Below are 14,109 nucleotides of genomic sequence, written 5' to 3' on the forward strand. Positions count from 1 at the left end.
TTCAGGCTCCCTGATTGTAGCCGGATTCCCCGCTCCAATGCCTGGGAACTCTTCCGCAGTCAGGCACCCCCATTCTTTCTGTGACGCTGGGTATCCTGAGACCACACTGTCCCACCTAGGACTCTACTGTGCTCGCCACCTGAGCTCCTTTCAGACAGGGATGTCCCTCGCTGGAATAGCCTTCTAAAAGTTCTGATTTTGCACTCTGTGGCTATATCACTTTCCAGTGCCTGGCTTCCAGAGGCTCCCTACCCCCATGGTTTATCTTCTGATATATCCCCTTGGATTCACTTCTCCACACCTCCTACCTTGCAGAAAGTGGTCGCTTTTCTATTTGTAGACATGCAGCAATCTTTTCTTAGATCTCCGGTTGAGTTCACAGGTATTCAGAATAATTTGATAGCTATCTAGCTGAATTCCTGGGACCAGACAAAACTAAGGTCTCCTACTCCTCTGCCATCTTGGACTTCCACTTTTCCCCCCATTTTTTTAATGGGACAGTGTCACCATCTTATTTTAATGTAAACATTTAATACCAGAGATTAAGTTAATTTTTACCAACTCAGAATTTTTGCAAATATATGAACTTTCCATTTTATCGTATAGTTTATATCACACTACTTCAAAGCATTTCTCTACATGTATTCTCTCTCTTTTTTAAATATTTTATTTATTTGAGAGAAAGCACAAGCAGAGGGAGAGGGAGAAGCAGACTCTCCGCTGAGCGCAGAGTCCGATGCGGAGCTTGATCCCAGGACCCCAGTATCAATAATCTGAGCCGAAGTCAGACACTTAACCCACTGAGCCACCCACGTGCCCCTGCATGTATTCTAAAACAGCTCCTCTGGAATGATTTCCATCACCAGTAACATAAATATACAAGGAACCTTGATTCTAAACAAACAACATCTCAAATGAGTAACTTAAATGAGTCATCAGATAATTGCAGTTGTTAATATCCAAAGGACACTTTGTTGAAATGTTTCTTCTGATCCAACAGTTATAAATTTGAATCTTCAGAAAACAAGGGTGGTACAAGAGTAAAATAAACTAAACTTCTGCAATTTAAGCCTCCCATAGCCCTAATCCTTTGACAGAAGCAAAGCAAAGCATCTTTGCTGCAAATTAAATGGGTCTCCAGTATTTCCATCTAGTTGATCTTTCAGAGCTAGACACCTATGACATAAAATAAATACCTATACCATCTTGGTTCTGGTTGGTTTAATTATGCCCGAAGAGTTTAATACCCACTCATCCAGGTCCAACAGTGGAAGGTCACATAAGTCGCTCTGGTAATTGGTGAGAAGAGACTGTAAAAGCACAGGTTGATTGTGCTGGTGCAGCCCTGTGGGAAGTTTTCTAACATAAAGAATGAGTAGAACAGTTCCGCTCTGAAGACCAGTTCATTAAGGGTAGTTTATATAGAAGGACAGAAACATTCTTCTCTCCCACACGTTATCTGCCATTCTACTTCTTAGAAGGTAGGTGGTACTAAGAGGATTTAGTGTTGTACAAGTATACATTATGATCTCGTACTGCTCCATTTCCTCATAGTTTGATGTCTTCCCAGCTGCCTGTGGTCTCATTGGGAGACTCGTCAGTGATTGGGTGGACTGTTACCAACTATTAATTGGTTCAGTTGTCATTGCTTATATCTGACCCTCCTTTTGGAGAGTGGGCACACCATGAACTCTCCTGTATTGCTAGTATGAAGTGTGGCGTGATTCTCCACCCTGTTGTTCCTCTCTGCCAATCTCTATGAGCTCCGTGGAGGCCGGCACCTGTGGGCACCTGGATGAGGGTGTGCGTGGAACATACAACTGTCAGATGAGTCTGCTGTTCACTCCACTCAGACTCACCTGGCCACCAGTGACTACACCTCACTGCGTCCTTGGCCAGCCCATTTTGTTCCTTTTTATGATTTCTCTATCTTTGTTGAACAGCTCTTTTGTTTACTGTATCTTCTTTTGTTGAATCGTCTACCTGTAGCTCACTAAGCTTTGTTAAAACAATTATTTTGAATTTCGTCTGATAGATCACCTATCTCATTTCCATGGGTATGTTTTCTGATGAATTACTATATTCCTTTGATGGTGTTATGTTTCCTTGATTTTTTGTTTCTTACATCCTTGCATTGATGTTTGCATATTTGATGGTGTGTTCACTTCTTCCAGACTTTGTGGTACTTTTGGTTGAGAGAGTCCTTCACCTACAGGTGCGTGCAAAGGTGTCAGCTTCATGGGGTGTGGCTGTTCTGGATCTGGGGAAGGGCCAATGATAAACTCTCTGGGCAGCTCTGTCACCTGTCAGCATCAGCGAAGGCATCAGGAAGAGATGGCAGGATGGGCAAGGCTGCGGTATCCAAAGCAGTGGGGAAAACTGCTGAGGAACGCCTGATGGCTTTTTTCCATGGAGAGTATTGTGGCAGAGTTGAGGTCGGTGCTGAGTCCCAACTCATGGGCACCCTGTGGGTGGTGGCAGCGGCACTGGGGTCTGGTGTGCGGGCACTTTCAGAGTGACAGCAGTTTTGGGCCCTGGGATACCGATTACACCTCAGTGGTGTTAGTTTGCTTTGTGAGTTGCAGCCACACCCTGAACAGCCATGAAGTTTGTGTCTGTGTGTGCATGGATACACAGTAGCTCTGAGGTCCTGGCATCTGACTAGCCTATCTGGAGGGTATTTCCATTCCCTTGAGGCATAGGTGGACTTGATGTAGCTGGGGGTCAGGGTCTGGAATGCAGGCACACATAGGCACAGATCTGGGGCCCAGGACATGCACAGGGCTGAGGGGCAGTTGCAGTCCTTGTCCTGGAGCTGCACAACAGCAGCTCCTGGGGGTGGGGTGCAGGATACAGTAGCTTTATATTCACTGGGTCCATGATAGTGATGCGTGTTGGTTAACTCGGTGGCAGAAGCTGCCAGTGTCCCCTGTGGAGCAGGCAGCTGGAGCGTGCTGAGCAGGGACTGCAGTAGTGACTAATGAGATAGGTCCAGCCCTTACTTCTGACCCATCCCCACATCTCTCCTAATAGTCTCCAGCTGTCCTTTCTGCGTGCTTGTGCTCTCCTTTATGCTCCACTGTGTAGTAATTGGTCTTAATTGGATTTTTGAGCCCTCTGAAGCTAATGTCATTCATGGACAGCTCTTGAAGTCATTTTTGTTGGGGTAAAGGATGGTATCCTCTGTTCTACCATCCTGCTGACATCAGTCACATAGGATGTTTGTCTGGGTCCTTTGTACCCTGAGTAACTCTGGGACAGTGCTGGCCATCCATTTGACCGGTTTTCCTCCAGTATTTCTTTCCTTTCCTTACTTTCCTTTTCCTTTCTCTTTCCCTTTCCTTGCCCTTTCCTTTCCTTTTCAAGGAGCCCAACACAGGGCTTGAACTCAGGACCCTGAGATCAAGACCTGAGCTGTGATAAAGGGTCGGATGCCCAACTGGTGGAGCCACTAGGGCGCCCTTTCCTGCAGTGTTTCTATCCTCCTGGTACTCTGTAGTTGCTCAGGAGGGCTTACAGAGAAGAGTCCTTTGTGTATCATAGCATGGACATGCTCCAGAAGTGACCACGTGGGCTTACAGGGGCCCTGTTTCTTGTGCATGGCAGCTGGAAAGGTGTGATTCTCAGGACTGTGTTCAGATCATACTGGGCACCTTTGTTCAACCAGTTTGATGTGATTGCCGATGGCGACAATCCGTTTCTGTCTTTCCTCCTTCACTCTTGATAATTTGTGGACTTCTGGGTTCTACTCCTTTGTTAATTACGTGACTTGCAGTGTAGGGGTAATCGGTGCTTTTCAGGCCTCTACATCTCACCCATTTCTCTCACCGCTCTTTCTGTGTACTCTAGCATTCACACTTGCCCAGTTTGCCAGGAGATGTTGACATATACTTAAACTGACCTTGAACAGCAGCAAATTTCATGTGATTGGATTTTCCCACAGCCTTCTACTCAGCCAAGAAACAGGCCAACACAAAGTTGTGGGCAGAGAACAAGTTGTAGACCCTGGCTCTCTTCCTTGTGTCATACCATAGTGTTTTGTCCTTCTAGAGTGCTCTCCGTAATACTTTGACCAGTTGGGCCCAGTTACGCACAGCGTCCACTCCTTCAGTTGAATTCCATCTCCTTTGTGTGGAAAAGCACGCTGTACACTCCTGCCTAGATGAATCGGGTGCATGCGTGTGATGGGCTCAGCCCCTCGCGATAGTGAACACGAATTTCACCAGCGTTTCTTTGCCTTCAGGTTGCTGCTGTGGAGCAGAGGGTGAGGAGGCACCCTTTGCACAGAGCACTACTGTAGGCGCGTCACAGGCCGGGACGCCCACGGCAGCTGTGTCTTCCCGGAAGACCCACCCCTGTGAGATGTGTGGTCCAGTCTTGAGAGACATTTTCCACTTGGCTGAGCACCAGGGAAAAGGAAACAGCCAGAAACTGTTGAGGTGTGGGGCGTGTGGGAAACGATTTTATTGCAGTGCAAAGTCTCAGCAGCAGCAGGAGGAGCACACAGAAGAGAAACCATTTAGATGCAGTGTCAATAGGGCCTCTGTGGTGAAGAGCCGGGGATTCCATGATTCAGGAAAGCCCTTTACCCGTGGAGAGGTTCAGAAGGACCTCCAGCCTGGCTTGGGACATCTAGAGCAAGAGGCCACCTATACTGGGGAGAAGCTAAAGGAAATCACCCAGTTAGGGACAACTTTACAAAGCAGAAAAAGTCATGGTACTTGGGGAGAATGCAAGAATACCTTTGGTCCCAAACACATACATATTCAGGACCAGGGTGTCCACTTTGGAAGACAGTCCTTTGTGTGCAGTGAATGTGGGAAATCTTTTAGCACTCTTACTACTCTCCATTATCACCACAGAGTTCACACAGGAGAAAGGCCTTATGAGTGCAGTGAGTGTGGCAAATCCTTTACCCGAAGACATAGACTCAATATGCACCTAAAGGTACACTCAGGTGAAAGGCCTTATGAGTGTAATGAATGTGGGAAATCTTTTATTTGTAGGTATGAACTCCATTATCATCAGAGAAGTCACTCTGGAGAAAAACCTTTTGAGTGCAGTGAATGTGGGAAATCCTTTAGACAAAAACATTCCCTCTCAATACACCAGAGAATTCATAGTAGAGGAAACCCTTACAAATGCAACAAATGTGGGAAATCTTTTTCTTGTAGTTCCAGCTTCCATTATCATGAGAGAGTTCACACAGGAGAAAGGCCTTATGAATGCAGTGAGTGTGGAAAGTCTTTTATAAGTAGTACTGCCCTCCATTATCATCACAGAGTTCACACTGGAGAAAGGCCTCATGAATGCAGTGAATGTGGGAAATCTTTTATCACTCGTACTGCTCTCTCTTATCACCACAGGGTTCACACAGGAGAACGACCTTATGAGTGCAGTAAATGTGGGAAGTCTTTTAGGGGAAAATCTAACCTCTCTCAGCATTGGAGAGTTCACACTAGAGAAAGGCATGGTTGTATAATGAATATGCAATTTCCTTATTCAGTGTAATGCCACTGGTGGAAACTCTTTGAGGAGCCATTTGTCTGATTTGAATCTTTTATAGTGGGGAGATTCCTTTTAATTTATATTGAAGTATGTGTGGCTATGTTGCCTTTTCTAAATTGTCCAGAGATCTCTCTAGATTTATGTAAATGACAGTTCTGTGACCCTTTCACCTCTGCTGACTGGTAGGTCCACACAGTGCGCATCAGTCTCCACCCCGGTGCACTCAGAGAAGCTGACCCCTGTTCTCTTGAATTGGAGCAGATTAGCAGTAACCTGTGGTCTTAGGGGTCAGCTTCCCCTTCTCCTTGAATACCTTCAGGGCATGGACCTAAATCAGTGATGACCCAGAGAACATCATGAATTTGGCTGGCAGCTTACAGAGAATGACTACCTTTTTCAGGAACACGTTGGTCTCGTGTGATACTTGTGATGAGTTTTTCCAGCTTCCAAGTGACAAACTGGAGAACTGTCTGCTCCACATTGATTTGGCTAACATGATATTCAAGGCCTTACTGTTTAAGTCCTCTTTAATCTTGAATGTTCTACTTACTGTGTGGGGTAGTTTATAAAAAGATTTGGGCTCACCAGGCATCAAAGGGTGAACTTTTTAAGAGTCTCAAATTATCTGTGCCTGAGGAGGGAGAGGATGATGGCAGGAAATAGCTTGCCAGTTTTATTTTGTTTTGTTTTTTAAGTAAACTCGATGTCCAGCTTGGGGCTCAAAGTCAAAACCCTGCCATCAAGAATCACAAGCTCTACTGATTGAGCCAGCCAGGCGTCCCAGTAGCCTCCCAGTTTGGACTAAATTTGCACTGCTGCCTCACAGCCTCCTAGGAAAAACTGTGGGGCTTTCTGGTTTTCACTTGAGGCCTGGATGACATGTGTTTTAGGGGCCTCAGTGATGACCCCCAGGAGGGGGCAGGTGTGGGACTCTTAGTGCTTGTGAAAGCAACATGAGTTTTTTCCCGTACTCAAAGGAGGTATCACAGGGATGTCAGCACTGTTGAGGGGATCTTTTCCCATGTTTACAAGTAGCCATGAGCTCTGATGTCCACAATTCACTGGGCGAGGATCACTGGTTGTAATACCGTAGGGGTTAAGGAAAAGCATAATTGGTACAGAAACGCTGGCTTAATAGAAAGGGGAGGAGACTGCAGCCAACTGGATGGAACGTGCCTCTTCTACAAATGCATCTGGACAAGTTTCTGTGACAGAGACTCCGCAGGATCAGTGTGTACACAAATCTCAGGAGGTCTAGGCATGTTTATCTAATGTAGCTGAAGTCATTGTCAAATAAAATAATTGAAAGATAATTGGCGATTCCTTTAGCCCCTCAGTGTTTTCCACCTCAAGGCCATTACTGCACAGAGAGGAAAACAAAATATTAAAAGGGGCGGGGGGAATCTATAGTTTGTTGATGTGGCACTTAAGACCCAGGCGGTGTTCCAGTTAACTCCAGGGGAGATGTCCTTCATTGCTCCCTATATTTGCAGATGGAGGTAAGACTAACGCCCAGAGGACATGGGAACAGGTGGTACTGTCAGTTTAGGGTTGCCAAACCTATTTTTATTTTGAGCCAATTTTTAAAATTGTATAAAGGTTTAATTTACAGATGCTAATAAGCTGCATATAATTAAGAGTGTACAATTTGTAAGTTTTGACAAGGATATGAATCTCTGACCCCATCATAATCCTGATAATGACCAGATATGTCATGGTATATGTACCTCCTGCCCTTTTATAATCTCTCCTTACCCTACCCACCTCTCCAGGTAACCATCGCACTTTGTTTTACAATGGAAACCATCATTTTTATTTATATGTTTGGAATCAGACTGTTTACTCTTTTGTTTCCCCCGATTTCCTTTGTGTTTCATAATTACTTTGACTTTCATCAGTGACATTATACAAGTAGCTTACTTTTCTGTCTAGATAACACCCTTATGTTTGCATATACCGCTGTTACTTTATTCATCTTTTTTGGGCTTTTAGGTTATTTCTAGATTTTTGCCTATTGAAAATAAAGCAGGGGCGCCTGGGTGGCACAGCGGTTAAGCAGCTGCCTTCGGCTCAGGGCGTGATCCCGGCGTTATGGGATCGAGCCCCATATCAGGCTCCTCCGCTATGAGCCTGCTTCTTCCTCTCCTATTCCCCCTGCTTGTGTTCCCTCTCTCGCTGGCTGTCTCTATCTCTGTCGAATAAATAAATAAAATCTTAAAAAAAAAAAAAGAAAGAAAGAAAAGAAAGCAGTCACAAACATTTGTTGTCAGTACTGTATGCTGTTTTTATTTTTGTCAGTAACTTAATGTTCAATACCTGAGTCACAAGGCAGATGAATATTAACTTTTGAAAAAACGGCTGTGCTGCGATCAAAATGACCGTCCGCGTTTGCATCAGCAATGGATGAAAGTCCACTTCTCCCACATCCCTGCCAGTACGTGACGTGGCCATTCTTTAATTTCAGCCCAGGTAGTAAGTGTGTAGGACAACCTCATGGTAGTTTTAATCGCATTTCCTGAAGGATTCATGATTTTGAGCATTTTTTATGTCTTATTTGCCAATTGCAAATCTTCTTTTGTATTTCTTTTCCATTAACATCATTTGCCTATTTTCTTGTGAGTTACAGTGATTTTCCTGTTCATTTACAAATAAGACACTAAAACAACAAAGACATGTCTAAAAGAAAACCACAGGCCCCAAATAGAGTCACTTTGCTACCACTACATCACCAAACCGGGGCTTATTAGCTAACCTGATTGTAGTTTCACTTTTCCTCAGCCTAAAGTTTCCTGGTTATGCTCGTGATGTCATCCACCTAATAAGTCCCCATTGTCCCCCAAAAGGAGGTGGCTTTGACCAAATAATCTTTTTATCTTTTTTTGTTTTCATGTCGTCCTTGTCCTGCCTTTAAAACCCTTCTGCCCCTTTGAGCCCCTTTCTATTTGTTAGATGGGGTGCTGTCCAATTCATAAATTGTTCAATAGAGATAATTTGATCTTTGAATTTACTCAGTTGAGTATTGTTTTTTATTTTATTAATTTAATGTAAATTCAATTAGACAACATAGAGTGCATCATTAGTTTTAGATGTAGTTGTTCAAGAGTATTGTTTTTCAGTAGACATATTGGAGTTGTCCTGGATTTTACATAGGTTGATCATTTTTCTATACGGAGTACTTGTTTCTAAATACTAGAAGGCTATTCATTATTTTTCCACAGATTTTGCACATGTCATGACCAAAAACACCATATGTGCTTAAGTTTAGGGTGCAAATCCAGCCCCACTTTAGTATTTGCCTATTTACAAACGGTAAATTCTCCCATTATGAGAGCGGGACATGCTCAGAGAAGGCGCTGAACAGCCATTTGGATGTTTGGTGGAAAACTAAACTTTGGCGTGTGCAGGAGATTTTACAAGGCCAGGCAGACAGCAGCTGTCGGGCCTGTGAGCTGCCTTGAGGTCTGCAGGAGCCTCCCAGGCAGGAGACCTTAATCCTGACAGGCCAGAGGGGAGGGACGTCCCTGAACACACTACTGGTGACTGAAAATCTGGCTGGTCTCACGTTAGAAGTGACAAAGGTTGTCAGGTACACCCACTCAGTTCAGAGTCACTTCCTCCTATCCCACCCAGTACATTGGAAGAAATTCTCACCGTGGAACGCCAGCCTCCAAGTGATTTAATTTCTTCTCTTTCTGTATCAGTTGACTGCTGGTCCCCAACGTGTCGACATTCCATGCATCTCACCAGGGCTCTGGGATGTGTTTCCGGACAGCTGTCTCAGGAGAAGCCAGCTGGGCAGGGGAAGGGGGCGGGGGTGCGGCCTCCCCCCTGGTCAGGAAGGACGGACTGGGAGCCGGGTGGGGCGGGGCCTCTCCCGGGAAAGACAGGGATTTCCGTGCCCTGGGCAGGGCCTCACCCAGAACGTCCGGGTCAGTGCTGGCCTCCCTCTCCACCCGAAGAGTGGGAGTGGAGGCCCTGTAGGACCTCTGCGAGAAGGAAGAGGTTCCCTAGGTCAGGCGTGTGGGAACCTGCGGAGGCCTTTCCCATCCCGGGGACACACACGGGATCATGGTCTCACCTCGGAGGATATGCTAGGAAGGGGTCTGCGGGGGGCCTGGTGCCGGGTGGGAGGGCAGGGGTCGTGCAGAGACAGAGGAAACACCTGGAAGTTCTTGAGGACCCGTACTTCGCTGGAAAGGAAGTTCCCACCATCAGTCCTTAAGCCAGTGCCCTGTCCAGAGCTCTGGCCATCCTTGCCCCTCAGAGACACAGCACAGTCCTCAGGTGAGTCCCCCCATTCCTCCCGCATGCACCACTGTGACTGCTCCGGCACCTCCTGGCGGTGACGGGGTGTAGAAGTCTGGAATAAACCGCAGATTATGTTACGGGAGAAACCTCAGGCCCAAGTTGGTCAACAAATTATGACTTTGTTGTACTGTGCGGGCACAGGGGTGCGAGAGCACCTGCCCTGAGTGTCCCAAACGTACTAGGGGAGGTCCCTCCCCAGTGACAAAATCCAGAGGTAGAAAAACAAGCGGGACAAAGAAAGGAATCTTAGCGAGGACAACGGAGGGAAGACAGTGGACTGACCTCTCAAAGACTGACTCCAAAGTGCTCAAAACACTTCAGGGTTTATAGAAGGAAAACGGGGGGCAAAGGGGGGGGGTACATGCAGGTGGGCAGTGAAAGCCAAAATAGATCATTGTGCACTGGAAGCCACCTAGCCACCTGCTTCGTTTGCTCAGAACTGCAAATCAGGGGCACCTGGGTGGCTTAGTTGTTTAAGCGCCTGCCTTTGACTGGGGTCATGATCCCAGGATCCTGGGATGGAGCCCCTCAAATGAATAAATAAAATCTTAAAAAAAAAAACAAAACCGCAAATCAACAAAGAGGCCCGTAGATGCAGGTGGCTCCAATGTCCTACCACTGACGTAAGCAAACCGAAACCTAACCTGGAGCAAAATCTTCTAAATGCCCCAATGGTGAAAACTAAAAACACCCAATCACACAAAGCCGTCTACGTTGGTCTCTGTGCCCTACTTAAAACACACATATGCAAACACACACACAAAACAGTCAACTAGTTTTCCAAATAAGACAATTCCTTAACCAATAGCCAATCACATAACTTACTGCTTTGCTTCCCCTTTCGGTCTACAAAAGCCTTGACCTAATTTGGTTTGGTGCTATCTGAATGGATTTGGTGTTTGTTCAAATAAGCTCTTGGAAATTTACATGTAGTTTCACTTCATCTTTTAAGAGAGCTAATGAAAATAAAAACCCGAAGGACTCATCCTTGCTCAGTAGTGCTCTTGCTAACGAGGGCTTCCTTTCTGTCCAGTGGATTATTACACCTGGACCCCTCTTCTCACAAAATCATCTTTCCTTGTTTCCATTGTACCTACCTCATTCTTTTTTTTTTTTTTTTTTTTTTTTAAGATTTTATTTATTTATTCGACAGGATAGAGACAGCCAGCGAGAGAGGGAACACAAGCAGGGGGAGTGGGAGAGGAAGAAGCAGGCTCATAGCGGAGGAGCCTGATGTGGGGCTCGATCCCATAACGCCGGGATCACGCCCTGAGCCAAAGGCAGACGCCTAACCGCTGTGCCACCCAGGCGCCCCTGTACCTACCTCATTCTAACACAGAGTATAATTTAGTAATTCTGTTTTCCTGTTTCCTGTGTTTTCCTTGAACATAATACAAAGCAATTGAAGGCAGGGCTGTTTGTCTTATGCCTGAATTTCTCCCATGTATCTACCAAAGTTCCTGAGAAACCAGTATGTACTCAATGCACATTCGTTAGAACACTGAATAAACATGATATTTTTTTTTAAAAGGTTTTATTTATTTGAGCAGTGGGGAGAGGGAAGAAGCAGACTCCCCACTGAGCAGGGAACCTGACACAGGGCTTGGTCCCAGACCCCAGGATAATGACCCGAGCCAAACGCAGACACTTAACTGAGCCACCCAGGCACCCCTAAACACGACATTTAAATTTCCCTATCACTTCAACCATTCTAGGTATTGTAAATTTCCTCAAGTCTCTCCAATGTGGTGTGAAAAGTAGTAAAGGAAACCACATTAAAATGGAGCTCTAATGGGGTGCCTGGGTGAGTCATTCCTTTAAGCATTTGACTCTTGGTTTTGGCTCAGGTCATGAACTCAGGATCATGAGATCTAGCCCCACATTGGGCTCCATCCTCAGCAGGGAGTCCGCTTGAGAGTCTATCCCTTTGCCCCTCCTCCACTCCTCCTCTCTCTCATGCGCAAATAAATAAAATCTAAAAAAAATGGGGCATTCACAAAGGGAGGAATGGATAATCAGCAAGAAAAAAGAATATTATTATTATTTTTTAAGATTTTTATTTACTTATTTGACGGAGAGAGACAGCCAGCGAGAGAGGGAACACAAGCAGGGGGAGTGGGAGAGGAAGAAGCAGGCCCCCAGATCCCAGAGCACCGGGACCACGCCCTGAGCCGAAGGCAGACGCTTAACGACTGTGCCACCCAGGCGCCCCAAAAGAATATTATTTTTATCTTGACAAGGGAGGACGGTTTCTCAGTAGGAATTTAATCTCCTGCTTTTAACAAAAAGGATGATCTCTCCTTGCCCCAGCAACCACACACTAACCAGGGCCATGCAGCCAATGAAACACTGTCACAACTAGGAACTCTTCTTCTTCAATAAACTTAATATTGAGAGCAAACCTCCCACTCTCCTCTTAAACCCTAATAAAAGCTGACTTTCCTTCTATCTCTTCAGACTTGCTTGTGCTTTGCCATGGTGTGATTATCCCCAGTTGAAATTCCTCTGTGATTCCTGAATAAACTCAGTTTACTAGTAAAATAACTGGCTATTTACTTTTAAGGATGACAGTAGCATTCCTCAATGTTTTCAAGTATGAAAAAGTCACATTTTGGAGATAAAAGCCTCACAATGACCAACCATGTTGGTCTAGCACAGTCACAGGCTCTGTTTGACTCTATACTTTCTGACTTAAGGCTTCTTCTAAAGTACTCTGAGATCATAATTGTTTCTTAGCTTTTACCAATGTGTAGGGAGATGGAATGTGGCTTTCCCGATAGCTTTTTCTGCCACTGTCTTTAAATAGCTCAAAAAACGTTATGAACTGCTTTCTGAAATGTGCATTTCATGACTATTTTTCTGAGCTAACTTCAATTCCTAAAGCAATACTACTGCCACTGCGTGAAGAAAGAAGAATGACTTCCCAGCAAGAACATGAGATCACTGGGTTCAGATAACCCTTTATTTCAGGGTTCAGAATCTCCCGTTGCACACTTGTTCCAAACGAAAAGGGCAACGTGTTCGGTACCAAAAACAGAATCTGTTAAGTTGCACTATGTTTGGGATGATATCAGACTCCTAAAAGGAATTGAGTACATAGAAATACATGGATAGAAGTGTTCCTCGCTCAGTCTGTTAAGCATCTGCCTTCAGGTCAGGTCATGATCCCAGGACGGATGGTGATCCCACATCAGGCTCCTTGCTCAGCAGGGGCCTACCTCTCCCTCTGCCTGCCCCTCCCCCTACTTGTGCACACTCTCTCTGACAAACAAATAGAATCTTAAAAAAAAAAAGTGTTCCTCAATAGATGGGACACAATCATTATACAGGCAAGAGAGGTTTAGTGTAGAACCAGAGGCTGACCTCGTCACTTACCACTTCATTCGGGGTGGCCTCCCATCCCTGTCCTTCAATGTCACAGACCTGTAAGGGGTGTGAAGGAGGAAAACACAAGCCCCAAATGGAGTCACTTCTGGGAGGCCATGTCACCAAACCAGGGCATAATAACTAAGATCAATGCACTTTCAACCTCCCCCCAGAAATTTAGTTTCCAAGCTTAGGGATTTCTGATCAGTACAAAAAAGGTAATTTGCCACATCGATGGGCCCTCTCCATCCCCCAAAGAAAAGATGAGGGATTCTCCTAATATGACTCTCGTCCCCACAAGAAGGTGACTTCATCTGACATAATCCCTTTATCTGTTTATGACGTTCTTGTCTTACCTTTAAAAACTTTCTCTCTAGCACTTTGGAGCTGCCCTCTCCTTGCTATATGGGGCCCTGCCCAATCCAAAAATCAATGAACAAAGCCATCAGACCTTTACAATTGACTGGGCTAAATTTTTGTTGTTTAACAGGGACTTTCTTGTATTCTTCCTAACCAAGTCCAAAACGGACTCTAATGTTTCCGAGTGCAAGCATTTCATGAGCAACAACATCTTTCTAGCTATGCACAGGCCCATTTCTTTCTGAAGTGCTGTATAAAATATGTTATTTAACTCAGTAAAAGGATCTGGGAGCATTTAAAATAATACTTTTCTAGTTTGGAAACCAACCGTCACAGAGTCTGAAACTGCGGCTCTTCTCCGCCTTTAACAAGGAGCTAAGCCGGCCCCTCTGGGTAGGAGCAGCACCTTCCAGCAGCCCTCAAGGTGCCACGTACCAAAACTTAGGCGCTCCAGGGTGGAGGAGGTTGGAGGACCCGGTTTCTGAGACCAATAGAGCTCTGCGAGCCACACCCCCCGGAAGAGCCTCCGTACCAGGACGCAGCGCGGAGCCAATGAGGGAACAGGAC

At 45.5% G+C, this 14,109-nt stretch overlaps 1 protein-coding gene across 1 annotated transcript; it reads right to left on the reverse strand.

Annotated features, from left to right (window-relative positions):
- Positions 1–7,779: 7,779 nt before the first annotated feature.
- On the reverse strand, positions 7,780–14,108 carry LOC130544081 (uncharacterized). The gene is made up of 4 exons (XM_057313916.1): positions 13,978–14,108; positions 13,192–13,239; positions 9,587–9,698; positions 7,780–9,494 (listed from the first exon to the last, which is right to left on the reverse strand). Exons 2-4 carry the CDS (start codon positions 13,197–13,199, stop codon positions 9,249–9,251), a joined length of 366 nt encoding a protein of 121 aa, XP_057169899.1. The 5' UTR covers positions 13,200–13,239; positions 13,978–14,108; the 3' UTR covers positions 7,780–9,248.
- Between the last annotated feature and the right edge of the window lies 1 nt (position 14,109).

This window comes from Ursus arctos, unplaced genomic scaffold (genome assembly GCF_023065955.2).
Source record: "Ursus arctos isolate Adak ecotype North America unplaced genomic scaffold, UrsArc2.0 scaffold_19, whole genome shotgun sequence".
Classification (NCBI taxonomy): Eukaryota; Metazoa; Chordata; class Mammalia; order Carnivora; family Ursidae; genus Ursus; species Ursus arctos.